This window comes from Monopterus albus, unplaced genomic scaffold (assembly GCF_001952655.1).
Source record: "Monopterus albus unplaced genomic scaffold, M_albus_1.0 scaffold2.1, whole genome shotgun sequence".
Classification (NCBI taxonomy): Eukaryota; Metazoa; Chordata; class Actinopteri; order Synbranchiformes; family Synbranchidae; genus Monopterus; species Monopterus albus.
The window spans coordinates 2,625,014-2,648,330 of NW_018127882.1; the positions used below are offsets into that span (position 1 = coordinate 2,625,014).

Below are 23,317 nucleotides of genomic sequence, written 5' to 3' on the forward strand. Positions count from 1 at the left end.
TTAGGAGTCAATACAGGTTTAATGTGCTTTGTGGGACTGGATTTTTCTGCAGTGCACCAACTGCCATGTAGTCCATTCCTATTGAAGCAGGTTTTTCATTACAAATGCTGTTTCTCCCTCATTAGAGAGGCAAAGTGTGCACCACAGTGCTATAAGACTCCTTTGAGTATTTCCCCCATCATCATTCATGTTTTGCTATCCTCTCAGTGCATATTGGAAATTTAGCAACAACCTGTTTACATTACAAGAGCTGTTTACATTAAATATCAATTAGCTTGTGGTGTAATATGTGAGAAGTACTGTCTCCCAGATTTTACAAGGAGTCTCTTGGTAATTTCATTGCGTAATAATGTAGTTAAGAAGTCAATTGTTGAATTGGCTTGTGGTATTTACACGTTATGCAATGTGTGTATTGTTTATCCACTAATCCTTCTTGGATATTTATAGATCTGCTGCTCACTGTATCCTCTGCCTCCTTGTGTATGTCCTCCCTTCTTCTCCTGTACACAGGTGTTAATCTGTCCTTTCTTCTCTCCTTCGCTCCCCAACTCATCTACTCTCATATCATGATCCAATCCTGTTCTCTCTGAAACACTGCCACCTCATTTTCCATCTTACATCTTCCCCTCTTTTTCGTGTTTCACCCCTGATGCCCCCTTTCTCTCTTCATCAAATTTCAATGTTCACCTCCTTTGTCCCTTATGTTTCCTGAACAACTGGGCTCTCGTTCTCATCTCATTTTTCCATTTATTCCTCCCCTGTTGATCCCAGGCAATCTACTATGAGATAGGCTTCCTAGTATGTGCAGCCATGGGCCTGCTCTTTGCTGTTCTGATGCCGATAGTTGGCCTCTTCTTCTGCATGTGCCGCTGCTGTGACAACTGCGGTGGTGAGATGCACCAACGCCAAAAGAAGAACGCAGACTGCCAGCGTGGCCTGCTGGGAACGCTGCTTTTTTCCACCTCACTGGTCATCACGTGAGTGTGACGCATGCATAGACACGACTCACATAAGCAGAATACATGGAAATCAGTTTGTAAGCAGGTGTGTTTTTTTGGTGCAAACATGCCTACGGTGTGTGTGCACTTGTATAGGCATGCACACAGACACTGGGGTCATATGCAGGCTACATCTTTTCCAGTGTTGCACTCATGCACAAATGCAAACACATTCAGGCAAATGCACTAAAACACACATACTCCTGTGTCCTTTTCATACACATTCACTCACACAAATGCTGGTCATCAGCCTTCCACATCCCAGTGCTGTCTGCTATATATAGTGTGTTCAATCTAAGCATTGTTCATGATAATCTATAAGGAATGCACATGAATGCTTTTATTTACTGCAGCGTTTTCATAACTATTATCACTATCTGGTACACTTACAAATCAAAGATGACAGACAGCTCACAAATGCACAGTATGCCTCCTAATTTCATTACATTTATTCTACTGTATAGGACTAGTAAGTATCATGTGCTTCAAAGGGCTGGAAACTTCATCTTCTGCACTTGAGTGCTACAATTTCATTTTAACTTTATTATTCTTCATGGATTTTTACCTGCTGCATCTGCCTTCCGGGTTTATTGTATTACTTATCCAACTGTCATTACAAATGCACATTTTAAGCATCTGGGCAATGATTTTATCTAGTGGGAAATGCAATGAGAATAGCTTCAGAATATTAAACTGCACCTACAGCTATTTCTCCGCTTTCTTCTCATTTACAATCACATCACTGGATCCAACTCCATCGCTGACAGTTCTGATACCACGAATTTGTTACATAGTGCTTGTAGCTAATTTCAACTTAGCCCTTGTTTTTTCATTATACCAAGTGATCTGTACTGTTATCAGTCACTCAAGTATCAAACTACTTCAGACTTGATCAACAGCCATCTCAAACATAGCAGTATATACAGCATACAGTGAAAGACAGTACCAGAGCATCTTCAGAGCAGCCAAAAAGGACCGGTTTATAAACTATCTGTAAATTTATGTCATAAATGAAGGGAGCCCATATTATTTAATCAAAGGTTGACAAGTTAAAAAGAAGAGGAGAAGGTTTATTATTGATATATACTGTATATGCTACAGAATACTTCTCTGGCATCTATTCTTATTATTGAAGAGCTACAACCTGGAAAGGGAGAAATGTTAATAAAACAAATGACGAGATTCTAGCTCAAACGGCAGAAGATGATGGAAAATACTAGTATACACTAAAACAGGCTGAAAATAGGTAGAAGTAAAGCTGTGAGTGTGTGTTTCTTCTATATGAGCCCATTATTTCTGTCTGTCCTGCATCTTGCTGAAACCCATCTCTCCGAAAATGGGCCGTTGCGAAACTCAATCCACTCTGTTTTACAGTAGCTGGTGGCGATGTAGCCACAGTAACAAAAGGCTTGAGAGCCACATTTGCGTGCTAGACTGAAGGGATCCATGAGGGAACTAAGTGTGATGTTCTTTGACTTCCTGTCTTCTTGGAACAAAGCCCAGTTATTAGAAATTCCACAGCAATGTCCTAGCAGCACATACACAAGGGTCTGAAAGCATCCTCAGAGCTCTTATTAAATCCCCCTAGCTACCAAACAAAGATGCTGCTGAGGCTCTGATGAAGCAATAACAGGCAGGGGAGGGATGAGTACCAAGCTCTGCCCAGACTGCTTCTTACCACAACTAGAAAGCTACTAGCCAGGCGCAGAGGAGTGGGCAGGGGTGCGTTGTATTTTCCAACTGGTGTTAAAATCAGATCACAAGGGGTAAAACACACCCAGGTAAGGTTGTAGACAATAAAATGGCTGGAGTCAGAAGCCAGTGGATATGAAACAAACTACAGATGCAGCCATCTTAAATTGCTGGCTGGGCTGTGGCGAAAACTGGCCCAATCTGTAACGGGCCTGCGCACAAGCCATGCTCTTCCCCCACGATGACACAGAGGTCGCATTACCGCCTTGTTAATGCCCCCAAGTACCAAATTTTATTATCCCAACTTAGAGCATCCCATTTTGCAGGACATACACTTTACTGCATCTCTACTGATGCAGAGTTCAGTTCCGAGTACATTCTACATCAGGCTCAGCTTTGTTGTGATAAATATGTGAAGATTTTGCTGAATCAATCAGCACATTTACATAAACATTAATAATTTCATTAGCATCAGATTAAAGCAATCCTCTGATTAGTGCAGCTGCTTTATTAACACTTTCACCAGGTTAAATTAGGTGAATGAAGATGGAGATCTAAATAAGCAGAAACTGATTAACAGACCTGCTTTAATTGCTAATCCTCAAATTACTCTAGCATGTAAATACATTAGACTGCTTTCTTTCAGAGCTTTGAACTAATGTTATCACAAGATTCTTCAGCTAGTGCAGTTTGAGATGGTGGTCTTTGGCTCGTTCTCAGTGGGGTGGTACTTTTGGTGGAAAGGGTTTGTAGCATTTCGCATCTTTGGCGACACAGGTTACCTGTATATTCTGCAGAGACATCACTCTGCTGTTCATCTACCATGTGTGAGCATGTACTGTATGTCATGTTGGGAGCTATTTCAGTCTCCACTAATCAGCTCTGATTCCACAAAATCCCTGCATGGATTTATAATAATCAAGTGTGACAGAGAGAAGATCCCTTCCTCTGTTCTGGCCAAGTGGAAGACCCCTGCCTCATGAAGTTACCCAGCATGCATTTCAGCGGTCTATTCCAGTTAATGTGTGTCCAGCACCATTAACACAAAAGGTCCCATCATTATAGGCTTATTAATACATGCAAATCATATGGGGCAAAATTAATGATAATATACTCTAGGTGCAAGAGGATTTAGCATTCAGCACCCTGTACTTTAAATCTCAGTCTGCACTCTAGATTTGAGGACTTAATAAATTATCTGCAAGGGGGTCATCTTATTTGGATACAATAAAAAAAAACCATCGCTGACACAGCTGTGGCTGACATCATCTCTAATTCTCAAAATTCAGTGCTCATTATTTCACTAGCTTTCAAATAAAGGCAAAAGTGGCAAAACATTTTTTAAAAGACTGCAAATGAAAAAAAAATACAATTATAGTATTAAAAACATTGTAACTTAATTTTAATAACTGTCTCCATAATATGTTATAGCCTCTCCAAATTCCAAGATGTCCTAAAAGCAGAAATACACATTGTGTAATCATATCTGGAAGTCACCACCATACTACCCTACTGAGTGACCAAAACTTAGGCTGTGGTGTATTCCAGTGGGACAAGAAGAACAAGGAAAACACAACAAAATGGCAAAGAGCTATTTTGTAATCAACTGCTTAAACAATATCAGGCTTTAGACTGGAGCTCACAAAAAGGCAAAGAGAAGATAAACTACAGTATATGTGCCATACATTTTAAGGTTCTGTGTAATATTTTCTGTCACAAAATCAAAACATAATGTCTTTTGAGGGCTAACAAATTATGTCTTGAAACAGGACCAGGCATATATATATATATATGCCTTCAGGCAGTGTAATACTATAAGTAAATATTAATGTTGACCACAATTCAAATACCACAACCTATAGACCATATGGCTCATTTCTGATTTGCTCTTGATTGGCCCTTTGTTATCCTCTCAGTATTGCTGTACCCTGGGACATGGTGTCACATGGAACTTCTATAGAACCATCCCTTATCTATACCGCTTATCCTGTAGAGGGTCGCGGGGGAGCTGGAGCCAACTCCAGCTGACATGGGGCAAGAGGCAGGGCACACCCTAGACAGGCTGCAGAATGTGACGAGCAATATCAGCACCTCACTACAGAAACAAAACGTTAATTACTGGTCCACTAAAGCATTGAGCACTAAAGTGACAGCACCCGGAGCTCAGCAGCAACAACCTACAGACACAGAAGTACAATGACAAAAACCCTTTCTCGTGTATATACACTTGATTTTTCATAAGATCAGGTCAGCATTAGTTTAAGTAAATTAGTGTTTTTATACAAACCTGGCGCACAGACTTTGGAATCTTTTACTTTTACCTATGTGTACTTTTAGATTAAACAAAGCCCTTAATAAGTAAAAGTAATGCCTCACTGACATTTAACACATTTTTGAAACATGGTTTGGATTATAGCTCTGAGCAAATACTAATAACTGTGGTGAAACCTCTGCTCACACAAAAGCAGTATATGAATATAATTTCTCTCTAACACGCACAAAAACAAGCACATATGCAAGTAGTCACATGGAGAGGCATAAAACAAAAACACACACTCATACACAAACTCAGTGAACAGCCTCCCCTGGGGAGTCATCACATAAAGGGTTATTTTTAAGGGATTCATCAACAGTGTGATGAGTATTACCATCACCCTGTCATAAAAGAAGCCACAATGACTCTGATGATGTCACTTGCTGACTAAATGTCAGGCTACTGGGAGATCCTCACGGGGAATTCAACTCCAGTGCCAGAGCCAAGTTTCGGAGCATTTAGAGCCAGTTAAATATAAAATGAAACATTTCTCAAGTGCCTGTGGGGAAAACAGGCAGCTGCAGCAAGGTAAGAGAACTCAGCAGGGGAAAGGCAATCATGTACAAAAACACAATTTGATTATTTAAATAAAATAAATAAATAAAAAGCAAAAACATAAAAGACCAATGTTCCTAATGTGTGTTGTAGGCATTTTCATCAACTTTTATAATCAATGACACCTGGAAGCACAAAAAGCACAGAAAGAGAATTTATACAATTTTGCTCAATTACTGATCATCACAGCTCCTGAACTAAACAGATCGAGTTGAAATGTCTTTTATACTGTATATCTAAAAATACTACAAGAAGATACTGAGACCTAGTTTTTCTGCCAATTAAATCTACCATGGTATTAAAACCATTTTTTAAACATTTGCATGGCACCAAACGTAGCTTTATAACAACTGTATTTCCAGACTGCTAGCATTAGCAAACAAGCCTCATGTGGTAACATCGGTTCTAACCCCAACAGCAGTCACTCCCATCTGCTGTTTCAGTCTGTGGTAGTGGGACTAGGCAGGACCCAATGAAGATGTCTGGAGACTGAAGAGTAGCTTCAAAAGATTCTTTATTTCATGCATGGAGAGAAATCATACACAACTTTCCAGATGCACAGAGTTCTCTGAGTAACTGATAAAGGGGCAGTCCCTTTATACCCAAGTAACACAATACACATTCATGAAACTCATACTGTTATCTTACATTTTAACAACTCACATTCCTTCCCCAGCTGCCTTTGCTACAGCAAATGGACAGCAAGACCTTGACACTGAGTGGGGCCACCACACTCCTGGTGCCACACTCCCTTTTCCTCCTCACACAAGACACATTTATGGGTGCTGGACATAAATTCTGCGTGAAATGCTCAAACTGTGCAAGCTGTACTGATAAGCTTGCTCAAAACTTATTAAAGCTAGCTGATAAGCAGTGCACAAATGATTACAGGTCCTGAGACCACACATTTACGAGACCACACTGTGGGTGTTAATTAATAAAAATAAAAAAAAAACATCAATTTTAAAGTGAAGTGATCCTTTAACATACATTAATTTCAGAGTGAAGTGACCTTTTAACATGATGACATACCAGCATCTGCTATGCTGGCATCCACAAGTCATTACTAGATATGATAAGACATGAGTGAGTGAGTGCGAGTTCATATTTTACAGCAAAAGATATGATACCTGTTAGAACGATGGAACAAACTGGTTTCTTTACATTTTTCTAGCTCTAGCGCAGGACGCTGGCATGCTCAATTCTGAATTTCACCTACAAAGCGCTGGCTGCCTTGACTCTTACTTCAACCTGTAATCCCATACGGCCAACACAAGACCTATTTGAATTTCTGAAAACAGATACAGATCTAGAGAGATACAAAGATACAGTATGAGCATGAATATCTCTTTGCTCCATTGTATACTGATTGTGCCTGAAGCATTATTATTTTTAGTTTTTGTTCACGTTTGATATTTTACCTATTTTTTTTTAAATAATTTTATCTCCCCTTGATGAACTAAATTGAGCTCATCACCACTACCTTTCTATCCCCAAGTAAAGAGAGAATTGCTGCCCAGAACGCAGACGCTACACAGTGGCAGCCTCACACAAACCACTGCTAAGCTAATTAACTGGAAAGCTTGTTGTCAGAATTTGTCATGCATCCCATCATTCATCACATCTCTTGGAGAGGCCTCACTCTAATCATTCTGATTCTCCCTCATTTTAGGTTTATAGCTGAAATCCACTTTATTTTTCACTGATTATATTTCTTTCCTCTTGCATGGGGTCTTTTATTGTCTGCAGCTTCTGATGGAGTGCAAACTACAAATCAAATGCACTAATAGGAATTCTATGTAGTGAAATTAATTATCTTCACAGCTTGGTCTGGTTGTTGAATTTACTGAAGACATTTGTGTTACAATAGAGATGATATGGCTCATTGTCACACAGGAGACGGAAAAAATATGACAAGGCAAAGCTGCAGGGCTCAGTCTTAAGGTGTATAGCTAAGAGGTGCTCTATCTCAGACAGCTAGGAGGACTTATAACCTAGAAATAGCAACATTTCTAATGCAGACAGAGCTGTCTGTCATTTCTTTGTATCATTATATTTTAACTTTTGGTCAGCAGGATAAGGTATGAATATCAGCTCACCAAGGAAATGACTGAAAATAAGGTTAGTAAGGTCTTTGACTAATTGCCACTAAGTCCAGTAATCAGCCATAGCATAACAGCCTTTGATTTAAAAAACAAAAAGACTTTCTTCACCTGATGGCCAGATAGTCATATACAGCAGCCACTTTTTAGATATCTGGGAATTATCTTCATACACTGGGAAGGTTCGCTTTACATTTTCTTAGCAAGGAAACCCTCTGGTGCTACAGTATATCAGCAGTCTTACAGTCCATAGTAGTCATAAGCCCTTTTCAGACATGCACTGCAAACATTAGCTTGTCTAGACATTACACAGAGAAGCTGTCCGTGATGACGCAAATGTCAGAACCAGCTGGCCCAGACAAACTGACTTTACTCTACCAGTTCCCTAGTACAAAGTCTGTGTAACATCCGATTGAGCACAAGGCTGAACAGAGCAGGTTATTATCTGGAGGATTCACACCGACCTAGCGGGTAATGTGATTTTTCTTTATCCAACTGAAACCTGAAGAACACAAACATCCAAGGGTGAACACGAAAAAGGGTCATTTACATGAAGATGCCAACAAAAATGTCAAACTCCTTGTAGCTGAGAGCTGAATAAATGCAAATCATAGTCAATTCAATTCAAACCATAGGTTTCATTAGTCAATACCTAACAGAGAGCAAAAACGTGTTATGCAGTTACAGTTTTCAGAGTAAATTACCTGGCACCTACATCATCCTTTTGTTTTGGACAGTGAATATTTATTTTTAATTCTCAAAATGAACATTTTCTTGAAAGGTTAATTACTTTTGTAACCTTTATCTGTCCAGGGATGTTTACTGAGCAGAACAAATTTGTTACCCTACAGAATGATGTCCTTATGAAAAAAGCTGTGCCTGCCCCTCTCCTCCACAAATTACTGAGGGGATAGTACTTTAGCATTCAGCTAGGCACATGCTTTCCTTTGTGTTTGAACCTAGCAGCTGAATGACATTCTCCAAATTCTTAATCCCGTTCTCTTGTCTAATTGATTCTAGAAACAAGGATGTACAGATCTATGGTGCCTTATTTCGGTGCTCTGGCACATATACTTTTCATTCACTGAAAACATTGGTCTTCAATGAAAGGGAAACTAGTATAATGTCCAACAATGCTTCCAGCCATCATAAAAAAAATCTGTATAAGCTAATTATTATTACAAAAGAATATTGGATGAATAAATTACCCTGGATAATCTGCCTGTACAGATCAGATTAATAACAAAAAACTTCATGTACTTAAAAAGTAGGCCTTTTGGCTTTTTCAGGGTTTTCTCTGGCTATTTGCACAACCCTCAACCCTAAAGGCTGTTTGGCTCAGAGTTTAGTATTCATATCATTTCTGGAGTATTTACTTTGGATTTAATGATCTGTTGTCTCCCATCAAACCACTGCAGCCAGTTCTTCGATGGAGTGGGCAGCAGTTTACACAGTGTCCTAGCACTGTCTTTACTAGCTTGTCAAGTCCAGAGCAAATGCCCTGGAGTCATAAAGCTTGTATTCATTGTCTGGTTAAATTCTTTATGCTGCACAATGTTGCACTAGGACGCTGGGTTCAAACTGTAATCTGGCAAGCTCTGACATGACAAATAAAACTGTGTACAAAAGGAATCTAACAATGGCTACTTGGGGGGGGGCAGTTTAATGGTATGAAGAGAGGCCAACCAAAGGCTTAACTGAATAAAATGATGGCCAAATTGAAGATAACAGGGTCTTAATTGAATACAGCAACACAGTGATGCAGTGGTTTGCACTGTCACCTCACAACAAATAGGTTCTGGGTTCAAACCTGTCAGGCGACTGGGGCCTTTCTGTGTATAGTTCACGTTCTGCCCATGTTTGCGTGGGATTTCTCCAGGTACTACAGTCCAAAGACATGCAGGTTAGGTGGACTGGCCACTCTAAATTGCCCGTACGTGCGAATGGTATGTCTCTGTAGTTGTTTTCACACACGAACTCCAGACCGTGTCCACTGAATCACATCCAGACTTTGTCTAGAGGTGCCCTTTCACACACGATCCAGTCCGTGTCACATGTGTTCTCACCTACTGGAAATACTCCATGTGGTATATAGCCAGATTGTAATTTGATCATAAACCACTGAGTCTCTTGCCGTTTTTTAAATTTGTCTAATGATTCTGGCACCAGTGGACTTTGTAGTAGGAAGCTGGCGGAGTAAAGGCAGCTTAAAGTCCGGGTCAGCTGACTTGGACATATGCGTTCTCACATACAGCTCCTCCGGGTAATGTCTAGATAATTTCAGGGTTCTAGGGCATGTCTGAAAAGGGCTCTTTTTTTTATTTCTGATCTGTAACAGACCAGTAGATGGAGTAAGGGTGCAAAATAGTTACTGAGCTAACCCTGGCAGATTGTCATCATGACCTTTTAATATTATGTGCATTTGATCACCAGTGGTAAGGTTACCATCTACTGAGAAAGTAGATTTATTTATTTCAAAATAAGAGTTGCTGTCTAGAGCAGGGGTGGGCAATTAATTTTTACAAGGGGCCACATGAGAAACCTGAACTGTGTTGGAGGGCCGAACCAACGATAACTTGAACTTAATTCTGCTCAATATTCGTTATCTTCCATTGTAAAAAGCAGTAAATTATATGTGTTGATTAGCTGCTACTGGTAATCAGAAGAATATGCATATTCTATAAATATATGAAACTGTGGTGTAGGTCAAACAGGGTGTGGAAAGTTTTGTACAAAGTCTCTGTTGGTTATGCAGTTTCACTAGCAAAGCATCCAACTCTCTTGCGTGCTCTTCTTGCATTTGTATTTGTATTTCTCCTCATGTTTGGTCACGTACTGGTGATTCAAATTGTAATCCTTGAACACAGTGACCTGTGTACCACAAACTAAGTGCACCACTTTACCTTTGACTTCTGTAAACAAATACTTTCCAGTTGATGTCTTGTTGAAAAACACGGCATTCGGCATCAACTTTTTTTTTTTTTTTTTGGCATGAGTTGACATTTTTAGGGTTAGCTGGCCAACATCACCTGTCTCTCACCCAGTAGGGCGGGGATCTTAAGTTCACCCGTAAACTTTTTTCATTCATGTTCCGATTTGATGGATGTCACATGGGCCGGACAGGGACGCCCAAAGGGGCGGATGTGGCCCGCGGGCCGTAAAATGCCCAGGTCTGGTCTAGAGGAAGTACAGTACAGTACAGTACAGTATGTGTCAGGACACACTGGTTTGACCCTAGACTTTTCATGCATGCACAATCAGCTGATTTATTGTCCCACGCACATAAAAACAAGATGCTATGTTGTAATCTAACTGTTCATTAGCTTTTGAACAAAGGTCACTGGGGCCAGACTGGCACAAACATGACTGAAAACCACACAAATTGTTCAAAGATGTGAATGCACAGTTTTGAATAAGACCTTGGTCAGTACTTTTTTGTTCAATATAACATTTAAAATGTTCCCTTAAACACTTTACATGCATTGTTTTACTCAGTTATCTACATTGTCGAGTTAAAATGACTTTGCAATTAAAGCAGTTCATGCACAGCAGCAATTTAAGGATGTCACTCTGGGAAGCAACATTCAGTTATTTAAAAGCCAAGTTTTTAAGTTGTTAGTTACACTGTGTTTCAGAATTATTACACAATAATGACTACAATAATCATTTTCTCATTCAAAGATAGAATAACAGAGGTCCACTGTGAAATCAGGGAGGATCTGAAAGGCGACTGTCCCAGCCACACAACTACACTGAATGCAGCCCATTGTTGGAATTTGTAAAAGCTATAGAGCCACCCAGCTCCACCGTGGTGGCCTAGATTCTGGGGCACTGTGCTAGTTCGATGCTCTTGTTCATCTGCTGTTGTGGGCTTTCCAGCCTGAGGGAGACATTCATGTATCATTTGGTTTTCATTCTAACAGGAATTACAGCCTTTTTTCAAAGTTGCCAGAAGTAAATCTTTCTTCCACTGTGTTTGAATTGTACCCTGTGGTCAGTAAGAGGCTCACCATCAACAAGCAGCCATATGGCCATGCAGTCATTCACCACAGTTTCCACTACAGTAGCAGGTCAGTTTAGGTGTTGGTATTAACACTTAAAATGTGACAGGGGTTCAGGTCGATGTGTTACCAGTCCCCTTCTTGTTCTATTAATCATTTGCTGGTTTAAGCCACATTCTCTCTCACTGAATTTTCATTTATTTTATTTCATTTTCTCTGTCCCTTCTTTTCTCTCTGTCTTTACTCCCCCTTCCTTCCCCTTTTTACCTATTACCAGACTGTATCCAAAGTTGAATATACTCACACAACACACAGACCACATGTTAAACTCCCATACATTCCTCTGTAAATGTCTTGTATCCATGTTCCATTTCTTGTCTTGTTACCATGCTGCTTTTTAAAAAAAAGGTGATGATGCAGCAGTTGAATTAATAACAGTATTTTTAAAGGCCAATGGCCACTTTAAAGAGCAACCGTTGCCTGAAAATCACTATGCACTACTTTGGAAATAAGGGTGGTTAAGTAAATCATACATATTTGTACACAAAATCCTGGATTCAATTACAGCTGCAACAATTAAACGACTAATTGGTCAAAAGAAAAGTAATTGCCAACCATGTGATCAATGAATCATTTCAGTCATTTTTCAAGCAAAAAGCCAAATATTTCCTGGTTCACGCTTCTCAAATATGAGGTTTTGAAGCTTTGTTCTGTCATATATAACAGTACATGGAATATCTTTGGGTTCTGGAGCATAAGAAAATGTTAAACAATTTAAAGATCACTTTAATTGGTACTGACTGTTTTCTGCTTACTTTTTTGAGATCACATTGACTAAACAAATAATTCCAGTTGTGGCCCTTAGTTCAGTAGGAGTTTCAACAGTACCTGTACTTCTGAGGCAGTATTTTAGAGAAAACTGACATTTAGGAAGGAAACTCCTCAGTCTGTCAGTGTGTATACTTGAAGTTGGTGAAAAGTTATACTTCGTGCCTGAGTTTCACTTTCTCCTAACTCCAATTTTCGCTTTGCTTCCGTCATTAAAATTCATGGGTCTTTTTAACATTCTATACTCAAGTTTTATGAAGTTGCTTCTAAAAAAAAAAAAAACTGGATTGGAATATCGCTCTGTGTGAAATGAGAGACCATTAAAGTTGAGGTGAAATGATCACTTCTGGTAGCGACTGGCCCACAAGGGGGTTGCAACTTCATGTTTCCTGTTGTCTGGGCTCAGACACTGTAAGAAAATAAACTTTCTCATATAAATTCTTTCTACAGCAATGCTCAACTATTTTTTGTTATCCAGTCCTGGCGTGCCTTGCTGTTCATCACAAGTTTATTTGCTTGATCATTTTGCATTTCACACAAACACATTGTTCTCTGCTGTTTTATCCCCTGCCCTGATTTTATCACTTCCAAATAATAAATCTAAACTAAAGCCAGAAGTTTACCAGACTCGTACTTGATTCTGCTGAAGTTAGGTGGATGTGTATGTACCACACAGCTCACTGGAAAGCACCTGATGTTTTTCTCAAAGAGTCTTTGTTTAGCTGCCGATACCAGAGACCTTGCTGGACACCAGCAGGGAGAGGGAGTGATTTGATTTTTGATTTGATTTGATTTTGATTTGATTTATTCATTCAAGCATGTAAAGACAGTTGATATGACAACACACATGATTGTACACATAATCCAATATCAATTTGCTTATACCTAGTACATGCTTGAACGGAGTAGGAAGAAGTTAGACTTATCCAGTCCTACCCCATGACATCATCTTACAACTTTTAAGTCCTAAGCAATATCTCTACATAACTAATTATCTTCTACACCACACAAGTAATGTACTAAAGAATTATAACAGAGTATTAACATTCATACACCACACCCACAATGTTCCATCTAATTAATCATTAAGCCTGTTCTTGCATATATCTTGATTGACACATACCTTTATATTTATGTTTAAACTCGTCAATTCTATTACTATTTTTTATGTCCACACTTAAATTATTCCATAGTTTTACCCCACTTATGGAAATACAAAATCTTTTTTTGGTTGTACGTATAGCATGAATTTTACCGTCTCACTGCAGTTATTTCAGCCAAAGGAGGTAACACTAGCTATTAGGGGCTAGGGTGTGCTAACTTTTTCCTCAGTTGGAATAGGCATTTTTGTAGAATTACATTTACAGAAGATCTTGAAAAGACTTTTCTTCAGTTTTACTTGTTTAGTTGTATTACTTTAATCTCTCTGTATTGTTAAAATTGAGATTAAATAACCATATATTAAAACATGTTACAAAATACACATGCTTTCAAAGGGTGTGCTAATTTTTTCACATGACTGTACTCGTTCTATATTAGCTCCCCCAATTTTCACTTGCAGTTCATTATCTAGTCTACAATTCCCAAATACCATAAATTTAGTTTTATCCAAATTCAGAGATAGTATATTACTGTCACACCATTTCTTGAGCAAGAGACAAAGAAAAGGAGAGGGAGGTGGGTGGAGGGAGACAGAAGAGAGGGAACTGAGGGCAAAAGAGGAAACAAGACAAAAAAGAAGAAGTGAAGGTGCTGTAGGGGAAATGAGAATAAAGCTGGAGCTTGAGAGAAGAGTGAGAAGGGGAACACTGAAAGAGTATGAGAAAGGGAGACTGAGAAACATAGGTGTAGTGAAGAGAGAGATGAAAACAGACAAGTCAGAGCAGAGAGACAAATGGCATAAACAGAAGAGATGAAAGTTTGGTGATACAGACACAGAGAAAAGAAGGTTTGTGTAAATTTGTGGAAAAGACAGCACATCTATGGAATTGTGTACCTGTGTGCGAGAGAGAGCGAGATGCAGTCAGAGGGCAGAGAAAGTGTCTGACAAAAGGCTTTTGTTGTCAGTGGCCATTCTGAATCTTCCCCTGGTTCCAAATGGCTCCACTTCACTGTGTCCAAGTCTAGTTGTTTAGCCTAGTTTCTCAGTCTCCACTTATTTAATGACAGCACTTACTCAGACCACTCACTATCTATGGCAATCATCATCACAATCCCTCCAGAAAGGATACAAGTCAATGGCACAAATGAACAGAGTTCCTCTTCCAAAGGCTGCACATAAGCTTAGAATAACTTTGAGGCCCACAGCAGATTTAGATTTACCGCAAACCACATACACTTATGTGCCAACCATCTTCTGGCAGTAACAGTTAAAAAACTCTCCATTTGAACATACTCAAACACCCAGTGCTTGAACCCTCCTCATGTTTTAGATTATTTCACATCATATTGTTTTGTCTTCTGGATTTGCTTTGCTAACAACAGAACTTATCAGTCCAGTGCTTTTCCCCAATCAAAGCCTGGGTGTTGGAAAATCTTTAAACATAAACTATATAACAAGTTTCTGACACACAGTCTCACTGCAATTCACTATTTTGTTATCTATCACTGAAACGGTTGGTTGGTCCATCTGATCACTGACTGAGAGACAAGTAATTAACAAACATTAATAATTGTTAAACTTGTTTATCAAGCAAGCATTGAGTGGTTCCACCCTCATTTAACTATCTGGTGCTTTCCTCAGTTTGAAATATGTTTAAATGCCTGTTTGGACTATTGTTAAGATAAAGGAAGCACTTTAAAGACAACATGTTGCAGTCTTGGAACTTGTGATGGATGTTAATACAGTGAGGAGACTCACTAACATATGACATGTTACTGTGCTGACTTCACCTATTCAGTCAATCTTGAAAACAGAAGGAGTCGGACATTTTTTTTACTCCTTGTGTGACAAAATATCTGCATCATAATGAAGGTTAGATTAAATTGGATTACATTTACAAAGAGGGACCACAACATTAGACAGATGAACTACACAGAGCCACACTGCATCTGCTCCTTCATACATTAACAATACTACGATGCAGGGGCAGAACCTCACCCTGCATGCACTGGAGACACGTCCGTCCCGACACAGAAACGGAGAAACACGGGCCCGAATACAGAAACCTTTTATACACCCAGTCGGAACACCCTGGTTCATCTCCACTGAGCTAAACCCTCCCAGCGGCTTTTGAGTCAGTCCTTCTCCTATTCCTTTGAGTGTATAAACACTGGTATTAAAAGGTGCAATCAAAATAATTTAAACACACTGTTCATTTGCTAATCTCTGATTTACAACAAGACCCCCACTGAACCCAAAACAACCCAAGAAACACACACAAACTTTCCCGGCTCACAAAAGTTTGTGGGCGTGTGTGTGTCTGTGTGAATGAAGGTACAGACAGGACCAGTCAATTCAATCAACTGGCACAGTCGCATACAATTTTCATACTGTGAAAATCTTGTACCATTGCAACCCTAGTCAAAGTGCAGAGTAGAGTTTTTTGATGCTTCACAATCCATCATACTCAAGTTTTTTTTGACTGTCTCTTCATGAGTTAATTACTACAAGAACTCAAAATTTGCTCCGTTTTACAGATCTATGCAGCAAGAAAACCATGAAACCACACATGCACACACAAGCATGGTGATAGCTGTGAGGTGCTGAGCTGAAAATTCAGCTGGGATGAGAGTGAGTCATGGAAACAGCTTAATATTATGGGCTGCCTTTCCCTTGATGTTGCTCAAGCTAATTAAGCCTAGTACCAAGCTACTCAGGTCTGTTTGAAGTATGCAAGAGACTCACTTCAGTGGTCTGCTTTATGCAGTTCTGGGTTTTCACATTTAATTTGAATACGTTTACAAGGCAGAGACCTTAGATTATATAGACAGAGCCTCAGAGCTTAGTGTACATACAACTGCATTTGCACTACAAGTTCATTTCCAAATTGTTTGGGAAGTAAAACAGTCTAGAACCAAACAATAAATACAAAATATTAACAACAATTTTGCACTTCGTCTTTTTGTATGATCCCTAAATGCATGTGGTAATTGTTTTGAAAGGGACAAAGTATTTGTACTTTTACTTTAATATTTTTATTTTAAGCTACTTTACACTTCAACTCCACTATATTTCAGAAGCTAATGCTTTTTATTCCACTACATTCATTTGATAACTTTGCTTACTCTTTTGTACATTAAAATACTGAAAATTATATTCAATAAATATAGTATGACCAAAGCATTAACATCCTTGCAATCCCCCCAAAAATAATAATGTACATTATTCTGATTCATGAGTAGATTTACTTTTAGTATTTTAACTGCATGCAGGACAGAGGTGCAGTGGTGCTTCTGCTTACATAACAGGTCTTCTCATTCTACAGGTGCACAAATGTCAATGAGAATGTGCTGGCGCATACTGACCCCTACTGTTGTTGACATGTTATCACCCAGCTCTGTACAGACTGCAGCCCTGGACTACTGTGCTGACTGATCCAGGAGCACTCGGTGACAGAAAGGTCACTGTGTTTGTCATTTGTGTGCAGGATTGGCATCCTGTGTGCGTATGCTGCCAACCAGAACCTGAGTTCTCAGGTGAAGAACATACGCAGATTGGTGAACAGCAACATCAAGGACCTTCACACCTTTGTTAATGACACGCCAATGGTGAGAAAGCAAGTTATAATAAGGATAGAGCACAACCATTCTGCTTTGTTTCAACACAATATGTTATGAACTCCCAATTTCAGACTGTCTTATCAAAACAAATGTGATCACAACAGTATATCAAATAACAGTCCTGGGAATTACACTAATCAACAATTTGCAACACCTGCTTGAAAATTATGTGGGAAAAAAAACAGCTACTAGTTAAATTTCAGTTAGTGAAATAATTTGGATAAACAACAAAATAGTTCAATCATGGTTGGTAAAAAGCAAGAAATTTCTAAATCTTTCAAATGAAAATAAGGTGAAGGCAAATGTATAAAGCTGTGTGTCCTTTTTTTCTGCCCAGACTGTTATGGTTTTAGCTTATACCAAGTTTGTAATATTCCATATGACAGCTGCAAATGCGTTTTTAAAAAACATCATTCTATGGAATTTCTGAAGCCCAGACTTTCAGTCTCACTCCTGGGGGCGTTATTTCGTAGCATCTGCAGTAGACTGAAAATCCAACCAAAATCTGAGTTTAATAAACACTGTATGTAAATTGATCTTGCCATTTTTTCCCCCATTTCATGTTGACAGACAATATAGCAATGAAAGCTATGTTACTTTATACTGCTCTTGGTGTCTTTGATTAGACTAAAACTCATTTTCTGTGTGCTTCCATCTGTAAAACTCTGCTCTGCTGTTTCTCCTGTTTGCAGCAAATTGATTACCTAATATCTCAATATGCCACAGCCAAGAAAAAAGTCGTCTATGACCTAAACAGTAAGTAGACCTCTGTGTCTCTGAAAGCATATTAAGTGGGCAGAAACGATTCACAGAGTTTTTGTTCTTGGTCATACATCATGCTTATTACCTGAATGTACTGTGTCTACTTTCCACAAGAAATCTGTGACATAACTAGGTCTTAGTTACATACTGTAGCTCCAGTGGTGACTGTTAGACAGGATCCCTTGAGCATTCATCCTACTTTTCTCCTGCAATGGCAGTGCAGGCTTTTCTTTCCTAAATGTTGAAACCTGCAAATGATGAACAAAAACTGCAATACAAAGATACAGGGTCTCTCTATATCATTAGATTACAGGTAGAGATGGGTGAGTAGAGTGCTCACCCAGGGGAGGACGAACAGGGGCAGAAGCGATAACCAAAAGATTCACTGACTGTATTATAGTTTTTTTCTCCTGTAATGATGTGATGCTTTGTTTCCCACAGATATTGGTCCGATACTAGGTGGAAGGATACATGATCAGTTGGATAAGGAGGTCCATCCTGTCATGGACGAAGTGCTTAATATGGCCAGAGGTACATCATCCCACTTCTAATTTCCTCTTTTAGTTATGATACAATCAGGTTAAAGCAGCTGCACCACAAAATATTATGCATCTCATGTCATTAAGTCAAATATAGCTGCTGGCCTACCTGCAAGCATGACCAATTATATAAATAATCAGACTACTAAAAATAAGCTGTAATATCCAGTCTTCCTTTTTTTAAAAGGTAATTCAGTAACTGGACAATAACCCACAATCCTTTGACCCCTGACTTTATGAACTTTGACACCAGTGTCATGGTTTGTTCCTTTGTGGTCATCCTATCAGAGTCTTCCCAGTGTGAAATGAGCATTAAAAAGTTTGTAACTGTAACCAGTCATGTTACTTTACCTTCTTTTCCCAAGAAAATACAATTTAACTATGAAAGTTTATTCAGTTACTTTCTGTACAAGCAGCTGTATATGAATATGGAATATACAGTGATACAAAGATGACACAGCAGTCAGCAGGCATGCAGATAGTTCATGTCAGCAGACACAGATGACAGATTACAGTTTGTGTTCCTAATGTTGGCTGTGTGCCGAGCATTCAGCGAGTATCTGGTACAGACACTAAGTAACTAAAAACAGGCAAATAGTTGAAGACAAAGATTTAAACTTTGAGAAATGCACTGCATATTTAATTAAGCCATAAGATGAAGAGAATGGTATTTATGTATTTAGCTTCCATCTGTGCTCTCACTCACTCCAGTGATGCAAAGCATTTATCCGTTTCACTGTTTCCTCTCCTTCACTCTTGCATCTTTTATATCGGTGTTTTTTGCATGCTTTATCCCGTTTAATTCTAAAAGTCCGTTGCAGGCTTCCCTATGACTGTTAACACTGACCGTCATCTTGTGATGTATTCAGTTCTGAAAAAAACATTTTTAACACAAGCTACAAATTCACATTATATGCAGAGTTCCTATTTATACGTTTGCCAAAAACAATGCTGTCTGAAAGTCAAAAGTCTAATTTTTAGATGTCAGACAGTCACACCACCATATGAACACACCACAGACACACCAACTGGAAAACTCAAATCACAAGTGCCAGAACATCAGTATCCCATACTTTGCCCAGGACTAGTCCTCACAGCAAGTGCATACACGTGTCCTGCATGAATCTTTTTGTGTGACATGAGCTAATATTACCTTATTCGAGTGCATGTTGACAATGTGAACATTTTTCTGAGTTAAACAACCAGGCCAGTTTCATAGTTAACCAATTAATACATTATTTGCTACTGAGATCTGAAATGTACATATGCCCTGGAAATTTGCTTCATAGTTGACAAAAAGAGGTTTTACTATTCTGAATATGTCTGCATATAGACAAGTCCACAAATTGAAGTATAGATTCAACTAAAGCTAGCCCATGAGGACAGTTTGTTTGTTTATAGTGTAGTTGAGTGAGTAAGAAACTCCAGCTCTAACAACTGCATTTAAAATTTTGGAAGAGCAATCTAAGCTTGAAGCGGAAACAGTGAGAACTGTCTCACTCCATTGTTCTACTTTGTTAGATGTTAAGACAGTCCATTGCTTGGATGGGGGGGGGTCGGTGTTTCCCCTTTATGTCCTGTTTTCCTCTCATAACAGCAACCCAACACACTCTGTCTTTATTCCCACTCATCTGTGGTCTGTTTCAAAACAGTCATGCAAGAAACCAAAGAAGCCCTTGAGAATGTCAGTGTGTCTCTGGAGGTGCTCCAGGAGGGAACAGGAAAGCTCAATTTCAACCTGAGTGTGGTCCGGACCAACATCAACCGCACCCTTGACAACCCCGGCTGTCATGAAGAACAGTCAGATGTCACTACTGTCCAGCTGTGCCGCAACATCAGCCAGTCACTGTCCCAGTTGCAGATCAGCGCCAACTTCACACGGGTACAAAACTGAGTGCAATACATTCCACTGTGCAGATGATCTATTGTGTCTTTTCCAGTGTTAATGCATATTAGGAAAGGGACGGGGATCACTGAAGAGTGAATTCTAGTTGTGTATGATTAGCACTGTGTCTGTTTATACCTCAGCTACCCAACGTGAACTCGCAGCTAGAAAACATGAGAAATGTACTGAGAACAGACCTCAGCGCTTTCGTCCAGAGGGTGAGCGTGGCCCATTTACTACAGACACTTTTACAATGTTGGCATTGTCAGCTTGCCATGATGTAAATGCATTTTAGGAGTCATTTAACATGCACCAAACTATTTAACCACTGTACCAACTTTCCTTGTCTACTTGTGCTTCACTTAGTGGATTTCAACATGTTTCCATATTGTCTATTGCCATGTTAATTGACACTTTTAAAAACTACCCCCAAATTAAGAATGGACCAAGACACAGTGTGTTTCCTTCCACAGGGTTATGCCTCTTTAAACAACACGCCACAAATGGTGTTTGAACAGACCGGGAGTGTTACAGAGAGTAAGTGGCTTTTTACAGTTTAAGTGACAGCAAACACATTAAAAAAAGAATTAGAACTCTTGCTATGCATGTTACTATACAAATGGAATCAATGAGATGCATTACTCTTTTCTATATTTACTTTCTTCTTCTGCTGTGAGTCTGGTGCAGCAGACAGCTGTGTTTATTGTTCCTTTACACAGGCCATTTACTGAAAACACTGAAAAAAAAATGGATTAATTGACTGATGTGTTTCTCAGGTGTACAGAATTTGCTGGACAGCATTGGCAAGAACATCAGCCGCTTTTCCAAGACATTCCCAGTGCAGACCTGCCTGTCAAATTTCACCATCTTTATTAACCATGCACATGCCAAGGTTGAAGACTACTACCCTGAAATTGACAAAATGGACTTCTACAGGTACACCGAGCTCCTAACATATACACTCACGAGCCACTTTATTAGGTACAGCTGTACAACTGTATACACTTCGGCGCAACATTTCCGCCTAACGTCTGTGGTAATGAAGCTCAAAATGTTTCAGACCACACTGTTTTCATAAGCTATTCTAAAATAAATGTGTGCTGTATAAGCCTGAACTATTATTCTGAATTTATGAAATATTCATATCACTTTATCTATATTTCAGTTAGTTTAACAGTTTAGTGGACAGAAACCAAAGATGATATTTCAGTTATCTTAAAAAAAATAAAATCTGTATTACATTTTAATTCTTTTTTCACATTGAGCTTATGTAATTTTTTAAATGAGTGAGCAATAGGGCTTTGATGTTCTGCTCAAGGGCACTTTGACAGGACACAGAATGAATTTGTCTAACGGTAGGCCAGCTTTAGTGAGAGCTTTAACTGTTTCAATTTGCCTGTGGCTTACAGGTGGATTGGCTGTATTGCTCTTTGCTGCATGGTGGTGCTGGTCCTGGCCTTCAACTACCTGGGCCTGCTATGCGGCACCCTGGGATATGACAAGCATGCTTCGCCTACGACGCGAGGCTGCATCTCCAACACAGGAGGAACAATGCTGATGGCGTAAGTCAACCGTCAACATGCTCAGACAGACATAGCTACATGTAACATTTTAAATGTGCTGCTGTAGCCACTGAATCCAATGATGCCATGATATACTGTACGTGACTACTAGATTTTTAGTACCTCTTGTACTTCTACTATGACTGCCACTTCACACGTACTGCACCTGCTTCTAAAAAGGTAAAACCAAAAGATATAATCAAAAAGACACAAAAGATATAGATAGCAGTGTGGAGTATTGACAGTGACGTTGACCTAGATGTGCTTCTGTTAAAGAAAGCTTTTGTAAAATCTTAACAAATTTCAAGAAAACCTACAGAACGTGTCCCCATAAGAACAACTTGTTTGCAAAACACAACATTACGTTCCCACAATAAATGTATTTGTTCGCAGTATATCATTGAGGGGCCTCATACAAAAGGCAACCCTTATTTTAGTGACTTTCTGCCACAGTATATTAAGTGACAGTTTTTTCCTGTAATCTAATTTGAGATATTGATACACATCCAAGGTAAACAAGCACTTTAACCGTTTCATTCCCCACTTCACCACCTACATTTCACATTCATCTGACACCACTGACTAATGACTAAAACCTCAGGCTATTTCCAGTGCACCAGCTTCAGTACAACTGAACCCACATCTCTCATTGTTCTATACTTGGGCTGTACCTGAGGGCCTGTCTGTTCTCCTCCACAGCGGTGTTGGATTTAGCTTCATCTTCTCCTGGGTACTGATGGGAGTGGTGACCATCATCTTCCTGGCTGGAGGGAACATGGAGAAACTTGTTTGTGAGCCCTTCTACACCAAAGAGCTTTTCAAGGCAAGTTATAGAATGGGAAATGGAATATTTGCAACCAGAGATGATACAGAGTTTACAGTAAATTCCCCCAGATTTCAAGTACAAACAGGCTGCTTTACCGCAGAATGACAGAGCACAGTACTCATTGAGCAGTTATGTCACTTAATTTTCATACAGAACACATTTTTAATGTTGTCTTTTTAAACGATGAAATATTCTGCAATTTCTCTTACTCAACTTGAATTTTATTACTGACCAATACATCAGATAAATTGTTGAAACTGATGTTTTTGCTTTTATTTTCGGCAGTTCCTCCCTCTGTGTCCTTGTCAGCTATTTACTATTTCAGTTGAGAACAAATGAAATGGACCAACATGACCTCTCTTCCATAGACAAAGTTGAAGAGTTTAAACAGGAATATATATAATAATAGTTAGTTTTACTTAGTAAAACAGTGTTTCATGGAGGAATAAACATGAGCATGCATTTTTTTTCTTCCAGTGTCACTTCTGTTTACTCTTCCCATAATTATACTTCCAGAACATAGCATGAGTT

At 39.1% G+C, this 23,317-nt stretch overlaps 1 protein-coding gene and 1 long non-coding RNA gene across 17 annotated transcripts in view; one reads left to right on the forward strand and one right to left on the reverse strand.

Moving 5' to 3' along the window:
• LOC109956331 (uncharacterized) overlaps positions 1-23,317 on the reverse strand; it is a 55,143-nt gene that overhangs the window by 28,925 nt on the left and 2,901 nt on the right. For both annotated transcript variants that reach the window (XR_002274389.1, XR_002274388.1), the window contains exon 4: positions 22,632-22,724. This is a non-coding gene — a long non-coding RNA (uncharacterized LOC109956331). The remainder of the gene's footprint in view (positions 1-22,631; positions 22,725-23,317) is intronic.
• The window catches only part of prom1a (prominin 1a), a 65,128-nt gene that overhangs the window by 26,801 nt on the left and 15,010 nt on the right, over positions 1-23,317 (forward strand). For all 15 annotated transcript variants that reach the window (XM_020593219.1, XM_020593209.1, XM_020593193.1 and 12 more), the window contains 10 exons: positions 772-977; positions 17,080-17,200; positions 17,905-17,968; positions 18,416-18,505; positions 20,166-20,395; positions 20,542-20,616; positions 20,872-20,935; positions 21,175-21,334; positions 21,808-21,960; positions 22,660-22,783. In XM_020593219.1, the coding sequence (XP_020448875.1) occupies positions 772-977; positions 17,080-17,200; positions 17,905-17,968; positions 18,416-18,505; positions 20,166-20,395; positions 20,542-20,616; positions 20,872-20,935; positions 21,175-21,334; positions 21,808-21,960; positions 22,660-22,783 (1,287 nt within the window). The remainder of the gene's footprint in view (positions 1-771; positions 978-17,079; positions 17,201-17,904; positions 17,969-18,415; positions 18,506-20,165; positions 20,396-20,541; positions 20,617-20,871; positions 20,936-21,174; positions 21,335-21,807; positions 21,961-22,659; positions 22,784-23,317) is intronic.